The sequence below is a fragment of the Cricetulus griseus genome, chromosome 5, assembly GCF_003668045.3.
Source record: "Cricetulus griseus strain 17A/GY chromosome 5, alternate assembly CriGri-PICRH-1.0, whole genome shotgun sequence".
Taxonomy (NCBI): domain Eukaryota; kingdom Metazoa; phylum Chordata; class Mammalia; order Rodentia; family Cricetidae; genus Cricetulus; species Cricetulus griseus.
Genome location: NC_048598.1, coordinates 28,825,566 through 28,850,050, shown reverse-complemented (window position 1 = coordinate 28,850,050; position 24,485 = coordinate 28,825,566). Strand labels below are relative to the sequence as shown.

The window sequence follows — 24,485 nt, the reverse complement described above, 5'->3', positions numbered from 1 at the left end:
TGTGGAAAGTAACTAAAATGCTAGGTACCTCTCTCCTTTTATAGAGACCATTGATTGCTTCAACTTACTAATTCAATTGAATTCTTCCCTCCGTTCCTCATCCATTGATCCATTTGATAATGCATTTAAAAAAATTAAATTCTGCGGGGCTGTTTGCCTGTGTGAGGAAGAAGAGCTAAATTTGTGCACACAACTTGCTGACAGTCCATTAGACCACATGCCCATAAATAGCTATAAGACAAGGAGCAGAGTTGCTGCGGGTAGGCGTACATCAAGTGCCACGTTTGTTTAGTAAGCTGGAATCACTTTCACTCAGGAAACAGTGAAATAGACAGTCAAGAGGTGCCTACTCAGTCTTCGCTTTCCCAAGTGTCTTTTCCTCAGGTGGCAGTAGATATTTTGCAGACACTTTGGAACGTGAGAGCTTGTCTTTTTGAGGCTCAGCTGATGCCCATCAGCCACACCGGCCCATTCAGAAGCCCCTCCACTTTAAATTCAGACACCAGAGCCAGAGATTTTAGTGTCAGCCAAGTCCATAATTTAGGCACTTCCCACGGAGAAGTGAAAGGCAGTATGCAGGGATGCACAGTCAACATTTGGAGAAGAGTGGAGACCAGAGAAAGCACAGCTTTGAAGCCATTGCCTATCTTCAGGCTTTCGCTATGCGGAGATCTGGTCTCCAGTCTTTTCCATCTCTTCTCCTAGGGCCTGCATTTCATTTTCCCTGGAGAAGGGGCAAATAGAACTAAGCTGATTGCAATTGGTTACTTCCAAAGAAACCTATTGAATGCACAAGCTACGTGAGCAAGGAGGACGGGTTTGTCTTCATTTAGCAGAGAACAGGAAAGAGACTAGAAATCTCAATCTAGCAAACTAATATTTTGATGTATTAACCAATGTGTTTTCCCCCATGATTTCCTGTTACCCTTCACCCTCCCCCCACAATCTGGGCAGTTAGACCACAAGTCATTCCAGTGCCTCAAGGGAGAGTTGTCACAGCAGAGTCAGAACAAAAGAGACAAATTCTTGGCTTTGGAGTTTAAAAAGCTCAGCTTCAGGCTTCAGACAAAAAAGATTTGGAAGACTATTTGAGCCAATTTTCTTTTCCTGCCCACGTAAGATAAAAATTCCCCTGGCTGGGATACAAGAGATTTTAAGGCAATGCCTGAGGGTTAGAAGCCATGCTGTCCCCAGGGAGCTTCATGGCTCTGTTACTCCTTCCTGTGGCTAAGTTTTGGAGCAAGTGTGGGGTTTTTAACTACTCAGTCAGGGCTTTGTTTCTTAGTTGGGAATCCAGAAAATGGTGAGCCTTAGAGATCCTTATGCCTGGTATTATGCGGAGAAACTGCCTGGTATATACAGACTGAAGGGGCTGAGGTGACCTTAGAGAATTCTCAGGATCCCAGAGAGATGAGGGAGTGGGCCTAAAATTCTCAGTGGACCCAGATATAGAGATGGCAATCTCTGTATAGCAGGTATGCTAATAGTATTCCTAAGGATTGGGTATTAGGGGTCAATGGTCCCATATACTAGCCTGGACAGATAATAATTGGTCTGGAGCTGGGGACGATGACACATGTTCAGAACTGAGAGAGGTGTCATCAGGAGAACCTAGACTGAAGGATAGCTTGGAATACCCAGCAGGATCCTGGCTCAAAAACAAGCAAGTGGCCTTAGGACTCAGACCCTAACAAATATTGAACATATTGAAATTCTGGAAATTCATTTAAATTAAATTCTTTTGAATAGCAATTTGATCTTGTTGGATCTACAAGTCTATCTGCATTGGGTGCTTCTCCAGATACTCACAGTGAGTGACCTACTGATTTAACAGTTTCTTCAAGACCAGGGCCTCAGAAAATTAATGCTTTGACATGCTCTGAACCCCTACAAGCTGCCCCAAAGTCAACGTTTCTTGTCTGTCTCTTTACCTCCAATCATAAGCACAAGGAGAGGTTTTCTCTTTTCATATCTGCCCAACCAAATTCCATCCAAAGAGGAATACAAATGTCTGTAGTGTCCTTTCTAGAATTTCACTGCCAATCTCATCATATAGGAAGAGTAAAAGTTAACATCATATAGAGTACAGGAGAGCCTTGTTCTAAACCACAGTCTGCTCTTTGTTTTACTAATAATGATCTACTCTTCTTCTAACATACTGCTGTCTAGTGTCCAGAAAAGCCATCCCACCATCAACTACCTGTCCTTGTGGGTGTCATATGACATATGTCTCCTGAGTTTCTATATGTTGATAAATCTTGTATTTCCTGTTCTCTTGTCTACTGCTAGATTATTTCATAGATTAAAATTACCAAAAGATAGCCCAATATACTGGTTCTTGCATGTAAACCCAGCTACCAGAAGTTTGAGGCAGGTAGATCAAGTTCAAGGCCAGACAGGTAGACATAACAAGTTTTAGGCCAGTCAGAGCTACATGGTGAAACTGTCCCAAAACTCCCCTCACCCACCACTCCCCCAATGCCCAAAGTCACTGAAGCCTTTGATGGAAAGTTTGGGTTTCCCTACACTGTCTTCAGATCTTTTCCTACAACAGATTTTTAAGAATGGAAACCTGTCACCAGAAAAGGGTCTGAGGCCCGAGAAGCCACCGTTTGCTCTTTGTTTATGACATGGCTTTGCCCTGTGCTGTGGGAGACATCAAGGCACACAAACCAGTTTCATTCACACATTTACTATCTTCTCAAGTGGGAAGACTCCAGAGTACCTTGGGGAAGAATTGAACCAGGACTCCAGCTTCCATTTACAGGGCGTTCCAGAGCTCTGTTCACTTGGATATTTCTTACCCTACCTTATGGTTACTGAGTCTCTCACCTCTTATCTTGGTAAAGACCTGTCCCCAACCCAGGGTGGAGCTTAGCTGGCCTCTTGATCCAGGGCTTTCCTGTCTTCTGTGAGTAGCACAATGGTGCAGTAGGGAGAGCTTGGGCTGAAAGGCCTAAGATGTTTGTGGATCAGTGTGTCACTGAGGTCATGTCTGAGTGAAGAAACTGCACATGAAGCAAATAAGCCAAAGTATGGAAAGTGACTCTGAGTGGTTCCTTCAGCACCCCAACCCCACCCCAACAATAAAGCCCAGGCCTAAGCAACTAATCATAATTCTAGAAGAATATATATATATATATATATGTTTGAGGTTCTCAAGTTTGTGACTGAATTGTTTAGTTTTTACTTGGCTAAGTAAATAGATTGCCAATTTCTGTGGAGTTTTTAAGAGAAGCCTCTGGTGTAGCTTCAGCAAGCAGATGGAACTTATAGCCACATGTATTGTACACATGGCATTATTACCCAATGTCTGAAGTAATACTCATGCAATGACAGAATTTTCTAGCCCCCATTACTCATTTCCTTCTTCTCCCTCTAACAGCACTGCACTAGACCTGGAAGGTTATTTTCACCCCTTACATGAACCTTTGGCCTAGTGATGTAGCCCTTAAGGCATCCTACAATCACTGAGAAATGTTATCCCTGTCACATCTTATTGCTTAATTCTGTCTCTATTTTAGGCTCCTGGAGTCATTCGGCTCTGAAAGAACTCTGCTGTGTGATCTCTGAACAAGCCTCGTGTTGAGTTATCCTTCATTTCTCACTGTTCCATTTCTATCTTCTTCTGGCTTAGGCACTAATTACTGCCCCTTAGTTTGACAGCACATTTAAAAATTGTAGTGAGCTCTTATACTCACGTTATTTCTGTTATAGGGAGATAAGATACCATCAATTTTGTCATAAAAATCTGTCCTTATTTCTTCCAGTAGTTGATGAGGATTTATACTGGTCACCGTAGCGAGTTGTCAAGTTGTCTAACTCTAAGTCCATGACATCCCCTCTACCCGCACACTTCTTTCAAGTTTACTTGTACTTTGGCAACTAGACTTAAAAAACCTCCAATCTAATGCACTATCTAACATGGACATATTATTTTAGTGTTAAAAGTGAAGTAAAAATATAGTTCTTAGTCACACCCACAGAATGCCAAAACAACTAGAGATATTGAAAACACAAAGATGTTCAAAATTCTAGCCACTTACTTTGATTTCCATTATTTAAAGATACTTTGCATCGACTTTTACAGATGTTAATCATACTCCCTTAATCAGGCCACAAGCTTAGGTGAAAAGGGCACAGATCATACACCTCTTCAACAGCACATCTGTATGAGTAGCTACATGCAGCTGTTTGATCAACTGCAAGGATGACATTGCATTTTGAAGACAGCTGCTTGGGATTAGGATCTTGCAGAAGTAGCCTCACATTAAGGTAAAGGCAGCCTGGGGAGTAGCCCTCTGCTTCATCTCTCAAGAGAACAGTTCAAGTCAGGCCTGGAGTAGATCTATGTTGAAAGGAGGTATAATTACCCTGGACCAGAGTGGCCTCAGGTCGTGTCTAGCAGACTGAGTTATATCTATCAAGGCCTTTTAAAATGCTGACTTGGCTCCTAAGAAATACAAAACCCCAAACATCATTTATAAAGGTCACTGGGAATGGCCTGGGTCAGAATAACTTGAGTCGGTTTGTGCCAATGCCACGAAAGAGGAAGTGGCTGAGTAGTTAGATAAGCTCCTGGAGAGTACTACATCACTAACTCCAAACAAAGAATAAGAGGGCTTTCTAGCTGCTTTTCTACTCTGTAACTCAAATGCCAGTCCAGCAATGCAATCTGCTCTTGGAATTCCAATCAGAGATTTTTATCATGACTTGCAAACCAGCTGTGCTCTTCTGAGAACAGATTTACCACCTGCAAGCACTGTAATTCAGCAGAATTATGTAGAGGTGAAAATTCTAAGAAAAAAAAAATCCTTATTTTCAATGCAATGAAAACTGTTCTTAAAGGAAGTCTGCTTCTCCAAAACCCACAGAAATGGCTTCAGTTTAAAACAAAAAGTAGTCACCAGGAATGGAGTTTTTAGGAACCCTTTAAATTCAAATTTAAAACAGAATTATGCTCACCAGTAAGTACAGCTTACAACAATCTGATAAACACTGCCTCCTAACTAGACAAGAAGCATGATGATTAGTAATTTTGGGCTGATTTCCTTCACAGGAATGTACTTGTGAATTTATAGATCAAAGCTGATCAAACGTTATTTTAAAAGATGTGTCCCAGGGCTATCCTGGGAAACCAGTACATATGGTCCTCTCCATCAGAAACCTCTAGTTCTCACTCACTTGCTCTGGATCCTTGCACACATGGGCTACAGCTGCCTTTGCATAAAACTTATACAATATAATTTTGTCACTTATATCATCACCTGAGCACTCAGATACCACCCTAGGAAAGCTGGGGGAGACAATGCTTTGTCAAAGTATCGGTTTCAGTGGAACTTTTATAGTACATATTTGAAAGAATTACACACACACACACACACACACACACACACACACACACACACTGAAGTTATAAAGCAAAACTGTTAGGAGGTGGATGCAGCAGAAAATGTCACGGAAGCATAGAGCTGTACCAGGTGTGGTAAGCAGCACATTTCTTCCTTCCCTGAGTCTGTGTTACACACACATGCTATTTAAAATACACACATTTTAAAAAGGTTTGAAACTTTTTTAAAGGTAAACGAAAGACCGTACTGTAAACACATCAGACTTGTTTATTCCTTAGAAAAATAGGACTGTATTGGGCAATGAAGATTAAATTTGTATGTATGTCATTCATAAATAAAATAGCACTATCTAAATAAATGTTTGTGTTTAGAAGTTAGTAATGGAAAATTATTCTTGCAACTTAGGTCATAGAAAAATACAAAGCATCCTTATTATCTGAAGATAATACTTTTAAAAACAATCTAAAAATAGGGTGTCTCCAACTTTTCTATAATGTACTATGGATATAATTGTCTTTTCCTTTTTTATGACTGAAACATTTTATTTTTTGTAATTTCTGATAGATCATAATTTATGACAATACTAGTTTTGTGGCAAAACTAAAATATTTATATACACATTCATGTATAGCACAATGCAGTGGCCAAGTATTAGAGAACAGGTAATCAACAAACTATGAAAGTACTAGACAATGAGTACTTTAACAATTTAATTGCTTTATGATAGGATAATTAATACTCAACATATAAAATGTGCATGTTACAGACTTTTAGAGAGGGAAGACATCATTGCTAGATAATCAAGTGGCAATAACATTCTCCATTTTCATACTCACTTTAGAAACGCTTTTGTCTAAATTTTACCTGTCAATTCATTGATTGAGCAAAACAGAATATGGTAAAAATAAAATTACAAATGCACAGTTTGTTTATAACTGTAAATTAAATAACCAAAATTTAGGTATAAACAAGAAACCATTTACTGGCAAATTGAAAAATAATGTTGGCTTAAGTTGTTTAGTTCGTAACATTAAGCTATGATTTCCAAGTTGTATTTAGTTACTCTAGTAGTAACCAGAGGTAATTTAATCTGTTTTTCTCTTCTCCTCTCTCTAAAGTAATTTTTGTTTTTTTAATGACTGCATAAATAGACCATGCAGTCAATATTTTCTCACATTTGGTCAAGTATTGAGAACCCTGTCGCTCTGCTTTTCTGAATTTACCTGCTCAAACACTCTAGCCATGTAGTTTTTCTTCTACCATTTTGCTCTTTTTGTAGTGTTGGAAATCAAACTCAGGGCCCCAGGCTCTTCCATCCTTTGCTTTACTTATTTTAACTCAGTAATAAGGACTGAAGGAACACTGAGTAGTCAATACTCCCTTGATATGAAACTGTCACAGTCTGTACTTGGGAATGACCAGATATATTAACATGCTAACACTAAGCATGGATTCAAACACAAACAGGTTTAAAGAATGCTTATCACTGACAGGCTGTAATTTACCACAGAGATATGTTAACTGAACAAACACCAGCCCCTCATGTGGCTACAGCAGCTGAAAAGTTCTTGGCTCCTTGACCTGGGCAGTCTAGTCTAAGGGGAGGGCTACTAGAATGTTTGCCAGGCTTGTTTGCCTCTGGAGAAGTAGTTTGCAGTTGAGGCTCTTTGTTGCCATCAGCCAACCCTGAAGATACACTCTCCCCAGCAGGCTGACCGGGACTCTCTACAGGAACCACTTGTTTGCCTGTTTCTGTTTCCTGTTCTCGAAGCAACTGTTCAACCTCCACCTCCAGCTCCAGCGCCTCCTCATCAGCCTGTACGTCCAGCTGCTGCATCAGCTCCTCCAGCTTCTTGGCCTTCCGGAGCTCGTTCTGTTGGATGATGGTACAAAGGTGTTCCGTGAGCTGTTCTTTTGTCTCGGTTTTGCGCTGTAAATCCAGCTTCGCTGTAATGTACTCAGCTTCAGCCCTGTCAAACCGCTTCCTATAAGGACACATACAAACATCAGTCCATTCATTTTCAATTGGAAGCTTTCTAAGAGTCAGAAACAAACTAAAGAATGGGAAATGAATGTACAATGAAGCTATGAATACTACTGCTTTAACAATAGTTGACAACATATAAGATCTACTAGGCTAAGATGCTACAACTATCACAATATCCTTATTTGGATTTATTGCCTGTGATTTTTCAGTATGTCTTTCCAAAGCTGTGCCTGCATAACAGCAGGCCAAGAGAGTTCATTTAGCGACAGGTTAGCTCTGGGGTAAAGGGGAGAACAGAGAGCTCAGATTTGTAACACTTGCCAGTCTATGAGGTATAAATACTGCCACCCTGGCTAATTTCAAGCTACCTGTGTGACACCACTGAATGCCTAGAACCTGCTCTCAGGAGCTAGCACAAGTTAGCTCTAGTACAAACAACTTGAAGTACAGAGTTGGTTAAGTTTATGGCAGGCAAAACAAGAGATGGAGAAAGTAGAAAACTAATGTCTCCTAATTAATAGACTAGGAAAGAAATATTTTAATGAAGAAGGAGTGAACATAATAAGGACAGAGCAAAGCCAACTAAGATACCAAGTGAGGGCAATAAGTAAACACCAAGCATAGAAACCACCAGGCCAGGGTCAGTTTAGGCAGGGCTTCTCAAAGCCCACACTGTAGTTTGGGCCATAGAATTCTTTCTTGTGAGAAGATGCCCAATAGGTTGTAGAATGTTAAATACCATCACTGGTTTATCTATCAGTACCACTATACACTAAACTATGACACCAAAAATATCTCTGGACATTGCCAATATGTCTCTGAGACACACGTGTGATGGGGAATGTACTTCTGTGTATGTTCATCTTATTGATTGCTGAATAAAGTACTGTTTGGCCAATGAGACAGTAAGTTAGACAGGACTAGGAGTTAAGGAGGATTCTGGGAAATGTAGTAAAGAAGTGGTGATCCAGGCAGGAAGTGACATAGCAGGGAGATTCATATTTAAGCAAGGACAAGCAGGAAGTGGTTCTTTCCCCCTTCGCTCTTCTTCCTGCTCTCTGCTCTGAGCTGCCATGTGATCCCGGGGATGAGGATGCCAGTGGAAGGCGTCCGATAAGATAAGTCTTATAAAATATATAGATTTATGATAATTAAGACTGAGCTAGCAGATGAGAAATCCTAGTCATTGACTAAGCAGCATTTGTACCTAATATAAGTCTCTGTGTATTATTCTGGCCATCCATGTGGCAGGCAGAACTCAAGCAGGTGGTGGAAAGATTTATGGTAACACATGTGCTCCTAGTTGAAAATCTCTGAGCTAAGTCATTTCATTCCATATAATAAGACTACTGTTACATGCAAAAGAGGTTTTATAGTCTGAGTATATAGCTCAATGGCAGAGTACTTGCCTAGCATACATGAGGAGGAGGAAAAGAGGGAGAGCGGGAGGGGAGGGAAGGAGGGAGAGAGGAAGGACAGATCATTGGACACATCTGCACAGGTATAAGCAGTATGGATGAGTAATACCAGTCTCTTGTGAAGTAAGGGAACTGGAGGGGCGAAACCACCCTGCGATCTCCCCTACCCCTTGCATTAGATTGAAGATACGACAGTAAGATTGTCACATCTTAACTTTCTACATGTGTTTCTTTTCTTTAAAAGTCAGTTTCTTCCTCTCCTGAAAGAAAACAAATTCCAATTTACCAACTAGGTCGATTTAATTACCACTAATATTTGTGACGGCCCTGTTCCCTTACCAGTTATGATGGCCTATCTAACTTCACTAATTCTAATATGCAGCTTTAAGTAGAACTTACAGAAAAGAAGAAAAGATTATACCTCCTAATGTAAGATTATCTTGAAGGACACACAGTGAAAATTATAAAAGGCTTTGACTATGGAGAGCTGAAGGTTCAAACCTGTCCTCGGCTGTCCACTCTGTATACCCTTTTGGTCTTTGGATGCACAGGTATCTAGCCAAGCTAGCTAAAGGAGAGAAAAGGACTTGCACTGCAGGACACAAGGCAAGTCACCAGAATCACAGGCTGATCTCCATGTTCAGAAGCCACCACACCACTTGTATCTGAACTCTCCTTCACAGTCACAGGCCACAATGGCTACCAGCTCTCCAGCAGATTCATTCCTTTCAGTTTCTCCACATCCAGAAAGATAGCATGCAGTCCTCACTCATCTCAATTTAAATGGAGTTTTTAATGTCATTGGTCATGAACTACTGTTTAGCCTGTGAAGGAAATGGCCTGGAGCAGATGTAAATCTTTGATCTAACTACATGTACCACCAGGCTCATCTCTTGAGTGAAATACTTGGATTTCTGCACAGGTGTTGGAGAAGAGGTCATGCACAGTAACCCTGGCAGTTACTGCAACCCAGTCTTGGGGTCTATCTGTAAAACAATGACATCAACAGAGTCACACAGACATGTAGCTTGAGAGTCAGCAGTGTAAACCGTCTAAGAATCCTTCCCAGTGCCCAAAAACAACTTCTCCTTCAGAACACCTAAATAAAAATCATCACTGCCATTTAGTGACACATATCTAAAACTACAGTTACAGGAAATTTAGGGTTCTGGTATTTATAATTTTAAAATTATTATTTAAATAGTGTTCATTTATTGTACTTCTGTTATTTTACGGTCACCTAATAAATATAAGAATGAATATATTGTTTTTCAATAGCTCCTCATGCTAAAAATTTATGCTAAAAGAACTTTATTGGGTATCTGGTCCTTTGTTTCTATACTTGGTAACATAACCCGCTTATGAATGCTCTAACATTAAGTCAAGAGCTCTGACATTATAGATATGTGAATACCTTAGCCTTTCCCCAACATTCTCTTCTCTCTAGGTCTGTTCCTACCCCTACTCTTCACCTCTGTTCTCCCAGTCAATAGGGATCATGAACACTGAATTCAAATTAACATTTGCAATCAGGTCCCTAGGTTTCCACTGATCTGAGTTCATCCCGGATAAATCACTTAAGATTCTACATTTTGTTTATTTATTTAAAGTCTTTCTGGCTTAAAACATACACATATATTCTCCTACAGAGTGACTGGTGTTTATAATATTGATTAGTTTTACAAACTACATGATTACTCTAGGGGGTCTTGGCGCTCATGCTGAATCTGGGTTGGATGGGTACTCTGCAAGAGAATAAGATCATTATACATAAACCAGCAAGACACACTGAACTGGAAATGTAATTAGAGAATTGTTTTGTTATTTTAAGGGGACACTGAGTGATCTAATGTTATTTAAAGGTTTTAGAAACTGTCTGTTGGTATCTTTGACATCGTAAAAAAAAATATTCAATGTTTAACCCTTTCTACACCATTAGGTCCCACTGTTCCACTTTTAGCTTACAGGACTATCTGCTGAAAAGTTAAACTAATGGTACAAATTAACATATGATTTTTATCCTTTCTTAGAATTTCTGAAGAACAGAAGAATCTTGGTTAATAAAACAGGATCTAAGAAATATTGTCCCTCTATTTTGAAACATTTTGTTATCCCATCACCATAGAAAGTTTTCATTCTCATCTATGATAAAAACTAAAATAACAAGAAAACAGAGTGACGTAAAAGATGATGTGATAACTGAATAATTTATCATCTGTTAATTCCCTAGTGCTTTGTCTAACTATTATGTCTCCTCAAGAATGTTAATACTGTCATATTAATTGTTCTTAGTTTTCACTGAATACAACTGAGGAATTTTTAAAAATGCATCTACTGGAAATAGAGAAAATTGACAGAGAAAGGCATTTTGATGCTACTAGGAGAATTCAAATATGAGTGTAAGCTAAAATTCAGCTTCCCCAAATTATTAATTTTGAATCTGTGGAACTTTAGAAGTTAAGTTTCTAGGATAACAGATGCGATTGAGGGTCTTAAGAGGAGATATTTTGAATTCCAGTGGGTCCTAAATACAATCACATGAAACCTGTGATAAGTAAGTCTAGAGACAGGAGGAAACATGTAACTGAAGACACAGGATAGAGAACTGTGACCACAAGTCCAGGAATAAGTACAACTATCTGAGGTCGGAAAGGGTAAGAAACTATAGGGTCTCTTAGAAATCATGGCCCTGCTAACATCTTTACTTTGGGTAAATAAATCATTTCAATATCCATAATGTTCAATAACCATAAATATAAATTTAGAAAATTTTGTATTAATCTTATGAATGACCAAGACACAATCCTAATTCCAGTTAGGAGTATCTCTGGCTTCTCTGATTTACCTTCACAGCTTAGGCTTTGAAAGAGCCTCCTACATCAGCATCCATTCATTCAATCATGTCAGTAACAGCATCATGCAAATGCTATCTTTAGCTTATTAAACATCTAAAATAAAAACATATGATGTGAAACACTTTTACTGTGTAAGAACTCTCTATTCTGAATAAATTTCAGTAAAAAATAGAAATCTACCTTGTCTATAGTTTTCGACTGACATTTCCTACCTAATATCCAACGTGAAAAGGACATCTTTCTGCAGACAACTCAGAGGTAAAACATAGGCTGAACAGATTATTTATGCATTTAGGAATAGACACACACACACAAACACACACAAGTAATAACAATTGAAAAGCAGAGGCCATGAATTTGAAAAATAGCAAGGAGGGGTATATTGGAGGGTTTGAGGAAAGGGAAGGAAAAAAATGATATAATTATAATCTCAACAAATAAAATAATTAAAAAAAACCCAAATTAGACTTTGTCTGCTGTACCCTGAACTATAAAATGTTATGAACTACCAAGATGAGAGGCTGTAGAGGTGGCCAGTTCAATTATAGAGAGTAAGATGTGCTGTCAGTCATGGCTGAGTCTATGTGTAACAAAATCCTAGTGACCTCCTTAACAGTAACAGAAATTGGAAACTTCTGGTTATCAGCTACTGATGGCATTAATTTAGGCTGTCCACTAATAAGGGCAACCCATTCATAGCATATGAGCAAACAACAATTACCCAAATCATAAGGACAACCACAGACCTCTTTTAAACACTAAACAATGAATTAAAACTATCACCAAGCATTTCCGCTTTATTAAATTGTTACATAAACATTCTGATGCTGCGGTTTACCCGAGACTAATGAAGCATTCGGATTGATTTCTAGTGTTACAGAGAAAGATACAAGGCTGAGTCATTAGCACAGCATTCCCTTGTGAAAAAACACAAACTGGGATGATTAAAGCAATGTTGAAGGGACTGAGAACTCTGTAACTGGGCATATTTTTTTACCCTTTTATCTGCTTGCAAAGTCCATGTAATTCTTTACATGTGTTTATTCACTTTAAAAATATTCTACAATGTTTTCTTTTTTAAAAATGCCAACAGTTGAAACCAAGGAAGCACATGACTGCAGACCATTTTGTACAAAGTATAACCAAACAAGGAAAAAACAAACTTCACAATACCTAGAGGATATTCAAGAAAATATATCCACAAGTATTCCTTCTTTCTACTCATAGACAAAATCTTTCTTTGTACCCCAAGTTGGCCTTCAACTTGCAGTGATCCTCCTACTTCACTCTCTTGAGTGCTGGGAATATAAGCACATACCAGCATTCCTAGCATATATTTACAAGTATTTTCAAAATAAACTATTTTTTTTTTTTACTTTGATAACAAAATGAAAATTTGGCCCCAATTCCCTTAAAGGCAATATCAAAGAGTCAAAATTTTAATGGAAGGAGCATAGACTTGGTGTTAGAATCATATAGTTTTGTGGTGAGCTAATAAGGCATATAATTCAACAGATCTTGAAATACTCAGGGTCTCTAATGTTAAATAGCTGAAGATTAATCAGGAAACACTAATATGCAAATGAGTAATTCAGGAAATGCTGTAAGAGGAATTTCAACAAGATCAAGCCATAGGCCAGGCAGCCACCTGAATTAGCACGTCACTAATGGCATTCTCTTGAGACTTTACTGGAAATACATAAAACCCATTGGCATAGTTGGTAACCCACAGATTCCTCAGACCTTACTATCCTACCCACCGTGCATAGGAATACTCTAGGCTGGCCTGGTCAATTCTGTTCCTGAGGATCCCAATGTCAGCTGACACCATGTCATCTAAGGCCTGTAACTCCTTCTGGATCCTCTTGAGTTTCACGGTCTCTGCTTGGGTCCTTTTAGATCTGGAAAACCAGGAATTTGAGTTGGAGGAAGACACTTTAAGACCACATTTCCATACATGACATAAATGGAAAAGGAAGGTGACTGTGTATATAATTATAGTTCATGACATTCTTTTCAAAACAGAAAAAAATCAGATTTGACCAAAAAAAAAAAAAAAATGCTCTTTTCTCCTTGTTTTTCAAACTTTCTATTAGTACATATCACTTCCATGAACAAAGCAAAAATTAAGATTTTTACAAAAGTTTCTGCTGAACGGTTCTAAGAAAAAGTTCTGAAGGAACATGTCACTATTCCCTTCACATGGAAGTATCCAACACAGCTTTCTGAACCCCAGATTCCATTCTCCTCCCAAGTCCATGTTCACCTCTCACCCTTACTTGACATGCAGACACAAGCTCACCAAGTAACATTTCAATGTCTGAAAGCATCTATGATTTCAATTTCTTTTGTCTCACCTTGTTTCATAGAAAACTGAATACAGGCCCTTAAAGTTTTCCATGGAACTCAGACTGTCTTCAGTTGAAAAGCACACTCCACTTGATCATTTAACTGCCTCTTACTGCATCCAAGTACATATACACTCCAGGAGCAGGGTAACAAACATAAAAGCAAATCTTTAACCATGAATTCACCCATTCAGAATTTTACCCACATTCTCCTGGGAGTAGAACGTGTCCCACCACAGTGCAGCTTACACTCCTGATTTTACTGTATTAGGCATTCATCTCCCTTTTCTGTCCATGTTCACCAAGCAGCAAAGTCTCACTTGAAGTACTTCATTATCATTTATTAACAAGAAAATCATGCTGTGTTTCCCTGTATCTCTGTCTCCTTCTGTTACCCTGTCTTAAATCAATAGCAGAGAAGTATGGAAACTATACATTCTTGTTAAGACAGGGGACAGCATTGCCCAGGCTGGCTTTGCACTCACAATTCTTCTGCCTCTACCTCCCAAGTGCCAGGATTATAGATCTGCAGCACTACACTGTAGGGGAAGCTGTAGCCACGCCTACTTAGGGGTTGGCTACAGGTTTGCCTGACCATGCTTGCGAGGGTGTGGTCAGGGTGCTGTAGTGTGACTGGGTTTTCTCTTTCGGTTTCTTTTTTGGGCTTGTGTACAGACCGCTCGCCAGCTGGCTAGGTAGCTCTGTAAGTAAGGCTTTTCCCTATTAAATACCCTTATATTTCTACCTGACTCCATATTGGTAATTTCCCACTATACTACACCAAAGTTCTTTTGTAAAATCTGAATACACCTAAGTTCTTTTGTAAAATCCCCAATAAACAGTCTCTACTCTTAGTAAAGACTAAGAAAATCCTTTTTTAAAGCACAATCACTCACTTGTGGGGAAAAAGATGGTATTATTTATAGTTTGTTCTTTTTCTTGAAATCTAAAAGGGAAAACAATCTTTTTCAATTTTTTTTTTTTTTTTTTCCCGAGACAGGGTTTCTCTCTATAGTTTTGGAGCCTATCCTGGAACTTACTCTGTAGACCAGGCTGGCCTGGAACTCACAGAGTTCTGCCTGCCTCTGCCTCCCGAGGGCTGGGATTAAAGGCGTGCGCAACCAACGCCCAGCTCTGAATTACTCTTATATCTACCTATTCTCTCACTTCTGCTCTTCGACCAATTCAAACCTCAAGCAGGAACAGTTTAACACAGGGTCTTGCTCTATAGCTGTGCAGTCTAGGCTGACCTTGAATTTAGGCCAGTCTTCCTGCCTCAGCCTTGGGAGTGCTGAGATAGCAGGCATGTCCCACCCCTCCCAATTGGAGGTCTTAAAAGCTTTGACTATTTGCTTGCATTCAGTCCAATCAAGACTTTGTTGACACAGTTTAAAACTACAGAAGAATTGGAATTACAAACTCAAACCACAGAAAAGCAGCAGGGATGGAGAAGAATGGCTTACATGGGGAATGCTGCAGTTTGGGCCCATATGATACACTACATGAGAAGAGATTACTGACACACTTAACACTGAAGGCGTGGGGGTAAAAATATCAAACCTCATGCAGATTATATGATGGCTGCTGTAAGCTACCAATAAAACACAGCAACCTATTTAAGAAACAGGCCAGTAAGGAACACAATCAACGTTTATGACAGTGTTAGTCACTCCTGTACTGCACTTACTCTCTACCATGCTAGATGTCAACACTTTCCACATCAACATTAAAGCCTGCATTTGCTACTCACTTCCGAACACTGACACCAATCTCTGCTGCCCTGTGACTGTGTGTTAACAGCTGTTTGACAGTGATGCCAGCTCTTCACTTTCAGCTGACACCACAAAAACATTATGATTCATTGCTTTAAAAAAAAAATCCTCCCTCAAAAGGTAAAACTAGGATTTCAGTATCATTTTATTTAAAGCATCATTTGTCTTCTAAGAGTTTCAATGAAGCACTGGTTTTATTGAGTAAGGCATGGGAAAATAAATATAAGCTCTAAGAGATGACTGTGGGTCACAAACCCCTGACCCAGGTACCTCACCTTTCTGCAATGGCTTGAGCCAAAAGGGCTTTCTTACGTTTATTTTTCTCTTCCATTAGTCGCTGTTCTTGTTGGAGGACTTCCCAACGAGATTTTTCTTGCCTGGAAAAAAACAAGGCACAAAAATGAATTTATAAAAAGACTGTGACCCAGCCCCACACCTTACCAGTCTGTCTCCTACACATAAAATTTAATCAGGCAGATTACATATATTTCTTTCAAATATCCCTTTAAAGGAAAGCCATCTGCAGCTCATTATTCTGTTCTAATACGAACAAAGAACACAAGCTGAAGTAAAGAGCCTTCCATAAATTGGAGCTTTGAAATCTATATATGTGTATAATCTAGGAACCCACAAACTGGAAGCCCAAATACTGTGACATTCTTTTAAGAGTACAAAGAAATGTACAAAGTATATTGGTCTGAGGTTGCTGTCATGTTTTACCTTTTGGAATTTTTTTTATGAATAAAGTCTGGACTTTCTTAACATCTTAAGGTAACAGCTAATGCTTATTTATTATATTTTCTTTTCATTTGCTCACTTTTCTCCAACTCTGTTGGTTTTTAATTGAAACAGAATTACATCACTTTCCCTTTCTCTTTCCCTTCTTCCAATACCTCCCATATCCCCCCTCAAGTTGATAGCCTTTATCATTACACACACACATATGTATGTACAAATATATACAAATACAATCTGCTGAGTCCTTTTTGACAGTTTTACAATAGTTGTCCGAGCTTAAGACAAGTGGAATATACTAACACAGACATTAAAGACTGAAAACATGTTCTATAGCTTCTTACATGCCCAATTCTGAAAAGGGCACATAATACTTCCATAGTCATGAAGCTATCAACACAAACAAGGTCACAGCAAAGCTCTTCCTCCTACTGGACCATTCAACACCTTTACCTACCCACCTAGCAACCATTTCTAAACCTGCCCTTTCTTTCTGTTACTACAGCTTCCACCTTAGGGTTGGTACCAGTGATTTCTCATGTTTCCCACTCCATAGGCACCTCAGGCCCACTTCACCTAAACACAGATACCTATCATTTCTCTAATCACTACTTTGACCAGGACACTTTCCCCTGGGGTTCTGGTATTATACTACACCAGGAAGCTGGAATTTCTGGTATCCTTGCTGCCTTTTATTTTTCTATTGTTCTTTAGCCTCACCCAGAAACCAAGATGTCATCACAGAACACTGTAGGATATAGCTCTCCTTTCCCAAGCCCATCATATCAGGATTCTTCCTTTTAAAAAATCAATGGTTCCTCAAATTACTGTCTCCCATGGATAATCCAGCAAATCTAAAAACCAATCATATTCCTAATGACATCTCATCTAAGTTGTCCATCTCAATCACAAATTCAAAGCCTTCCTGAGTTATATAGTAAGGCTTTGTTGTAAAACAAACCAAAAACCAAGCAAACAAACTTAATTCATATGATTTTATATATCTCATCAAAATGAATTACATCACAAAATTCTGGTAGGCAGGACTCTCATGATACAAAATCAGCAGAGATGGGGACTGTAGCTTATATTGAGAAAAACAAAAACAAATGCCATTTTTTCTTCCCATTACTAAGAATTTAACAGTTAGCAAATGGAAATCTCTATATGGGTGAAGCTAAACTATAGATTCTAATACAAATATGTCTCAACTCTATATTTACTGGCTGTATATGTTAGCTTAGGAAGATAGTCCCCTGTGTGTGTGTTCATGTGTAAATTTGAGAGATGGTCTTGCTATACTGCTCAGCTTAGCCTGGAAGTCACTATGTAGATCACCCTGGTGTCAAGACTTGAGAGTTCCTTCCTTTGTACAAGTGCTATGCTAACAGGAATGTGCCACAGGTCTAATGGTTAAGAAAACAGTATCATTTCGAAGTCCTAGATAACTCCTCAATAAGGTGAAAACAATAAGCATGAATCATAAGAGTAAATGACAAGACAAAATATTTAGCTCATAATATATTTAGGTGGTTCATTTTTTTCCAATAGTTTATATTTCATTTCTAGGTAAAAAACAAAACAAAAAACAACCCAACAAACTATATTTCTTCCCAGTCCCTGGGGAAAAGATAAAAAGTCTCACAGACTTACTAACAATTCCATTTTCTTTTTCTCCACTTTGCAATCTGGCTTTGGAGTCAGAATCTCGGCATTTCTGTGGCCCTCATGGGAATTCTGAAGCCCTGCTTCCTGTGGCTGACTTTCAGTACCTTGTGGCTTCCCACTGCCAGTGGAAGAGGTGAGTGTGAGAGGACGAGGGACCGCCGAAGAAGGACTTGGTTTCTGATTGTTAGCTCTCTGTTTGGGTGTAGAAAGCAGCTGCTCTGGAGGTAAAGAGGCTGATCCATCTGGAAGACCAAGTTTTTGGCTCTGCTCTAGAAGGGCTTTTTCTCGCTGAAGCTGTTGTCGAGTTTTTTTCGCAGGGAGACGGCGCTGAGGTTCAAACAGATCTACATAAAAGACAGCAAATGAAGAGACCTTGTGTGGACAGCAAATAACCATCATTTCTCTAAAAACACAAAGCAGTGGCATTAAATTTTGTAATCCTAGAGGTCCCATGCTCTATCTTGAAAGCCCAGGAAAAAAGAACCATTTTCCTGGGTTCAACAGTTCTTATATCATACTACTAATATTTAACCAAAACCAGCCTCTTTCTCAATTCATCTTTATAGGAAATCTATTTCATTGACACAGATCTGAGGGCACAAGGCAAAGTTTTCATTTTAACTTGAGGTTTATGAAAGAACTGATTTTGATGAAACTAGGCAGTCAATTGAATTCTCTGAGATATTATTATTGTTGGTTTGATTCATGATTTTCCCTGTTGTGCAGACACAACTAATGGCTAGTTCTCAAATGAGATGCCCCTCCCTTACATTTTCATCATACAACAATGCTACTTAGTTCAACTGTTTTAGCTTATTCACCAAAGATCAGATAAGTTCTAATTAATGCATTCAAACTATTTTTAACAAAATCCTGAAACAAGCAACAGACAGAGATGAAACAATTACAGGGATTTTTTTTTTTAAGCACAAATGAAATAGTGTTTGTTTTGGGAGAAATATTTGTACCAAGATTATAAACTCTTAGGGCAGATAAATGGGGAATTTCACTCTCATGCTATTTAATATGATCTACAAAATTGCACTGTATAAAATTATTATCTCTTGCAAGTGAGCAACTGAAATAGGACTTTCAAGGCTGGGCATGTCACGCAGTGGTACATCATTTACCTAGAATTTACAAGGCCCCATGTTCAATTCCCAGTACTGCAAGAAAACAAAAACCAAACAAACAAAAGACTTGCTAAATTTGATGTTTAAATTCTACACACTGACCTCTGAAGTACACGTTTATTAATTTAAACTTTCCAAAGTACAGCTGAAAATTATGTAGTCATTAGCTTGGCTTCGGACTAGTTCAATGGTCTCTACATCTGCCATACCAATTGTAACTATTTGCTGTACTTTACCCATGGAGGCCATGCAAGAATGAGATATGCATGGGAAATGTTGTATAAGAAGACAGAGGTAATATCAAAATTGTGGACTGTGTTGGTTAATTCAAATCAACTTGATGAGATTTATGACCACAAGGGAGATAGTCCTATGGGCATACATGTGGTGGATTATCTTGAGTAGATTCACTGAGGTTCAAAGACCCACCCATTATGAGTGATACCATTCCCTGGACTCGTTTCCTGGAGTGTATAAAAAGGAGAAAGTGAGTTGAACACACAGGCATTCATGTTCTCTGCTTTTGGAGGTGACACAACCAGTTACCCAAAAGTTCTGCCTCCAGGACTTCATCAAGATGGACAGTATTTTCCAACTGTGAGCCAACACAATAGCTTTTCCTTTAAGTTGCTTTTGTTGTTGATTTGGTGTTTTGGGTTTTTTTTGTTTGTTTGTTTGTTTTTTTTTTTTTTTTTTTTTTTTGGTTTCTCGGGACAGAGTTTCTCTGTATTGCTCTGGAGCCTGTCCTGGACTCGAGCTGTAGACCAGGCTAGTCTCCAACTCTGCCTCTGCCTCTGCCTCTGCCTCCCGAGTGCTGGGATTAAAGGTGTGCTCTACCACTTCCTGGACTTGTCAGGGTGTTTTATCACAGACACACACACACACACACACACACACACACACACACACACACACACACACCTAACATGCACTTTTCTCAGAAGCACAAATTATCCTCCTCTGTTTTGCCATTGGAGCTTATTGTTGGTTACGGTTCATATTTACACCATCAGAAAATATCACTGAGGCTGTTGAATGATTCATTTTCCACTAGCAATAAATAAACAAATCAGGGCACATAAAAATAGAACACATTGTTTAAGTACTATGTACTGGAAACTATAAATATCAAAACCAGGACCTGCCAAGGAACATAAATCTAGTGCAAAGGAGGACTAGCCACAGTCACTTCCAGTCAGCTGCTGTCATTGAAGCAGTTTAGTCAACACAGCCAGACACTTTGATTTTCACAATTAAAAACAGGTACTTAAAAATTATTTCTATTTGTATTTTTTTCTGTGGTGCTGGATTGAACCCAGGACCTAGCACATGCCAGTCAGGCCAGTGCTCTACCACTTAGCTTTGGTCCCAGTTCTTAAACATCAGTGTTATACAAATTGCACCAGGTTTTAAATGTAGGGAACTTTATCAATCATAAAAACCTAGATTATACTATAGTGGAAAGAAATTTTTAATCTTCAGTGGCAGGTTCCAGTTAAAGGCCAGGCAAGGGGAAGCAACATTATGAGGCTCTGGGTTCAATATTCAGAACCATAAAGCAACAACAACAACAAAACCCAAAACCCAAAAACAAGGCTGACACGCACATGCTACTTTTGTAAACAGTACTGATGATTATCATTACCATTAACATTTTTAAAATTGGACACTCAAAAGCAGGAAGGGAAAAACCCTGAAAAGTCAAATATTTTTAAAGATTTTAACTTACGGATATGAGTGTTTTGCTTGCACATAAGTAAGTACAGGATATACATGCAGTGACTCCAGAGGCCAGAAGGGGCCGTCAGATCCCAAGGAACCTTAGTTACTTAAGGTTGTGGGCAGCCAAGTGGGTGCTGGGAACTTAACCCAGGCCCTCTGGAAGATCAGAGAGAACTCTTTAACTGATGACTCTTCTCTTCAGCCCCCGAGTAACTTTCCAGGTGTGTGTAATTTAGCCAATAGGCTACATTTGTGAGATTTACTCTAGATCTTGTACTTAAGCCCTATCCTCCGGTCCCTGTCTTCAACATCATTTGAATCATGCGTTAATCATTTCCTTATCAGTCTATAAATACTTCTAAAGAGTATTAATTTTACAAAAAGTGTGCTGTACAAGTATTTCTTTACTTAGCAACATACTGATAATATTCACCCACACTATTGGCACTGTTACAGTCATTCATTTCAAGCGCTGCACCATATCACAGAGTGACAAATCCAGAGTTTATATTCTCATCTTCCCAATGGACCCTTGGGCTGGTTTCAATTTTACTTCTGTGAACCTGGCTGGTATACTTCCTTACATGCTAAATTTTGCCTTGAACATTACCCACAAAGTACTGGGTGTTAAAGTACAACATTAGATGTTAGACTGCTTTCTGAAGCACATTTATTTTGTCCAGCAGTGTGCAAGAATCCACTTAAATACATGATATTCTTTTGTTTATTGTTCTGACTTCCAACAATCATAAGAGCCTAAGGTAGTTATCTCACCATGCTTTTGATTTTTAATGCTTGTTGTTGATGGTTAGCATATATTCATATTCTTTTCTTTGAAATAGTTATTGTTTCTTTTAGTTTGTATTATTCACACATTACTAGGAGAGAATTGATACCATAATTAGAGAGAGAATATTTCAATACCAGAAATGGTCATATATTCAGGGAAGAAAAAACTAAGAGAAAACAATCAAGATTTGTATGGGAGGAAAATTCTAAAATTTGTTACAAGGTATTACAGAATGGTCTAAATAAATGGAAATATACCACCTTCCTGGTAGTGTTAATTACATGACAATATCAAGTATCTCCAAAGATTCAATGCAATTCCAACCAAACTGCTATTCCCTGAAATTTGGTAAAATAGTTTTAAAAAGCTTGAAAACATAAATGTTTAGACTAGCAAGGAAATTAGTAAATAAGAACAGAGGGACAAGAGTGAATACTGATATCAAGAATAAAGGCGTGGGTGAGATGGCTGAGCAGGTATAGGCAAGAGAGGCTTGTCAAGAAGTCTGAAGACTGAGTTCTGATCCCTAGGACCCACATGGTAGAAGGAGTGAACAAGACAATTACTCCATAAACTGTTCCTACAAGACAGTCTCTGCCTGCTATGCCCATGCTTTGGCCAAGGCAAAAGGGCCCATACACATAATACATACAATAAATAAACCATAAAGAATAATAAAGGACACACAGAAATACATATTTATCTTAAAACTGGCAGAGCATGGTTGCACTGCATCCTTCCATTTTTTTTACACAGGAAATCAACCACAAATTGTGTGTGTGTGTGTGTGTGTGTGTGTACACATATATACAAGTGCATATTTGTGTATGTATGCCATACACTCTTCCAATCTGTATGACTGAAAACAATTTAGTTTAAGATGTTAATGACTATAGTTGACATATCTCCCATTTCATATACACACAAATATTTCCAGCCCCTAAAATTATGACTTACTTTTATTAACTTGCTAGAGAATGCATTTAATTACTAATGTTCAATTTCCAATCTTCTTTTCTCCCTACATTAAACCTTTGCCCTGACTAACTAACTTCTGCCAACATTTACTCTCCATGAAATATCACCAGGGTCCATTAAATCTTCAGTGTGAGGTTGCTCTATGGCTACCACTTGTATAATATCTATTACCACATTATTTGACTGTCTTATTAATCTACAAGCTCACTGAAGGCAAAAATACCCTTCTCATCTTTACATCTCTAATACAGAGGTTGCATGGTAGGTTAGCATTCCCCTAGACAAGGATGAAAGAGGCCCTTGGGCCAGACAACATACCTAATTCAGAAGCTGACACCCAGAACTTGAAAGTCAGATCAGAAACAAGGCACCTGTACTTTGTACATAATAGGAATGTGGCTGGAGAATGGAATCACATAACAAAAGAATCTGAAGGCATCCAGCCCGACAGAATCAGTTGGACACACCTGACAGTATAATCTTACAATAGTCCCCAATGTGTACAAAGTACACTGGCCCCAAGTTAGCAATTTACTTCCTTTTGCACGTCAGCCCTTGGTAATTCTCACATGTAGGAGAAAAACCACCTGACCTACATGCACATTTCTCACTAACTACAGACACAGGACGATTTAAAGTTCTCGCACAAGTGATGGGCACTACCAAGATTAGCACAGGTCACCAAGTTAATCAGAAGCAACATACAAAGCAAGCCCATTCGATGGTATACAATTACTTCATAAAGCCCCTAGGGCTTTATGAGAGTTTGGCTGGCCCTGAAGGCAGTAGAGGCATGTGAGCGTACACTGTGCACGTGCATACAAAGACACGCGCGCGCTTCAAAAAATAATCTCTCAAAAAATCCTTTTGGGTTTGCTGACTCCGAAGAACTGGAGAGAAGTGCAAAACCATCTGGTAACCAGAAGTAAACGCGATACAGATGTATCGTCAAAATCACTTCTTTTGCGTTTATTCACTCTCATAATCTCTTTCCCAATAGTTGCTTTTATAAGCTTACCATAATTATGAGGCCGTGTACGCAAAGCTCCTCTTCACCCACCCTGACCCCAAGTCTGCAACTATTTATTCGTGCTATAACCCTCTCGGTAGGAGCCATTCGGGTGGTAGCCTCGCTTCCTCTCTCTCTCTAGCCTCATTGCTTTCCACAGGAAAAAGTAAAATCACTGAAAAACGGATCCTAGGGGAGAAGCCCCGCCCCAGTCCGCCCCTCTGGCCTCGGCTGCTAACACAGCCACCTGGGGAGCCCCGATCACTGTCGCCCACTTTAGCCCCAGGCCCCACGCCCCCTCGCCCACCCGCAAGGCCGCCTGTCCTTCCCAGACTCCAGGCTCCGCGTCCGCGCGCGCACACGTTACCTTTATTCTGCTTCAGTCTCCTCAGCTCTTCCTCGGAGAAGCCCGCCCAACCCTGAGCCATCCGCCCGGCCCTGGGGACCCCAAGAGCGCCCAAACTTCAGCTCGCAGACTGCCAACACAGCTTCCAGGCACATCCGGGTTCCTTCCGCGGCACGGCCAACAGCCAATCAGCGCGCCGAGCTGTGGCGCGAGGCCCCCTCGGACTTCAGGTGAGGGCCCCCGTGGGGCTGACCCGAGCGATGCCTGAAGAGCCGTCTCGTCGGACCGCGCCTCCCGGCCCTTCGCCTCCCTTCACAAGCCTCTGTTCCGGGCTTTTTGTTCTTCTTGCCCCGTCACTCGGAGACAAACGGGG

General features: G+C 39.5%; 1 protein-coding gene and 1 pseudogene across 5 annotated transcripts; one reads left to right on the top strand and one right to left on the bottom strand.

The window, feature by feature from the left end:
- Window positions 1–5,598: 5,598 nt before the first annotated feature.
- On the bottom strand, window positions 5,599–24,272 carry Gorab (golgin, RAB6 interacting). Of its 5 annotated transcripts, XM_027417183.2 has the most exons (6): window positions 24,134–24,272; window positions 20,997–21,145; window positions 18,124–18,478; window positions 16,007–16,108; window positions 13,372–13,512; window positions 5,599–7,336 (listed from the first exon to the last, which is right to left on the bottom strand). In XM_027417183.2, exons 2-6 carry the CDS (start codon window positions 21,040–21,042, stop codon window positions 6,892–6,894), a joined length of 1,089 nt encoding a protein of 362 aa, XP_027272984.1. In that variant the 5' UTR covers window positions 21,043–21,145; window positions 24,134–24,272; the 3' UTR covers window positions 5,599–6,891. The 5 variants fall into 5 exon arrangements, with proteins under 5 accessions (XP_027272984.1, XP_027272986.1, XP_027272988.1 ...); XM_027417185.2 differs by lacking the exon at window positions 20,997–21,145 and having other exon boundaries at window positions 24,134–24,219; XM_027417187.2 differs by lacking the exons at window positions 20,997–21,145; window positions 24,134–24,272 and adding an exon at window positions 23,776–23,927 and having other exon boundaries at window positions 18,239–18,478.
- On the top strand, window positions 23,009–23,116 carry LOC113835965 (annotated as a pseudogene).
- Window positions 24,273–24,485: the final 213 nt, after the last annotated feature.

Excerpts from the sequence above, each read along its gene's own strand:
- Gorab (XM_027417185.2), bottom strand. The coding sequence starts at position 24,194 with ATGGCTCAGGGTTGGGCGGGCTTCTCCGAGGAAGAGCTGAGGAGACTG. Across the intron at positions 18,479-24,133 it reads GAGACTGAAGCAGAATAAAG|ATCTGTTTGAACCTCAGCGC; the intron begins GTAACGTGTGCG and ends TCTTTTATGTAG. Across the intron at positions 13,513-16,006 it reads GCTCAAGCCATTGCAGAAAG|ATCTAAAAGGACCCAAGCAG; the intron begins GTGAGGTACCTG and ends CTGGTTTTCCAG.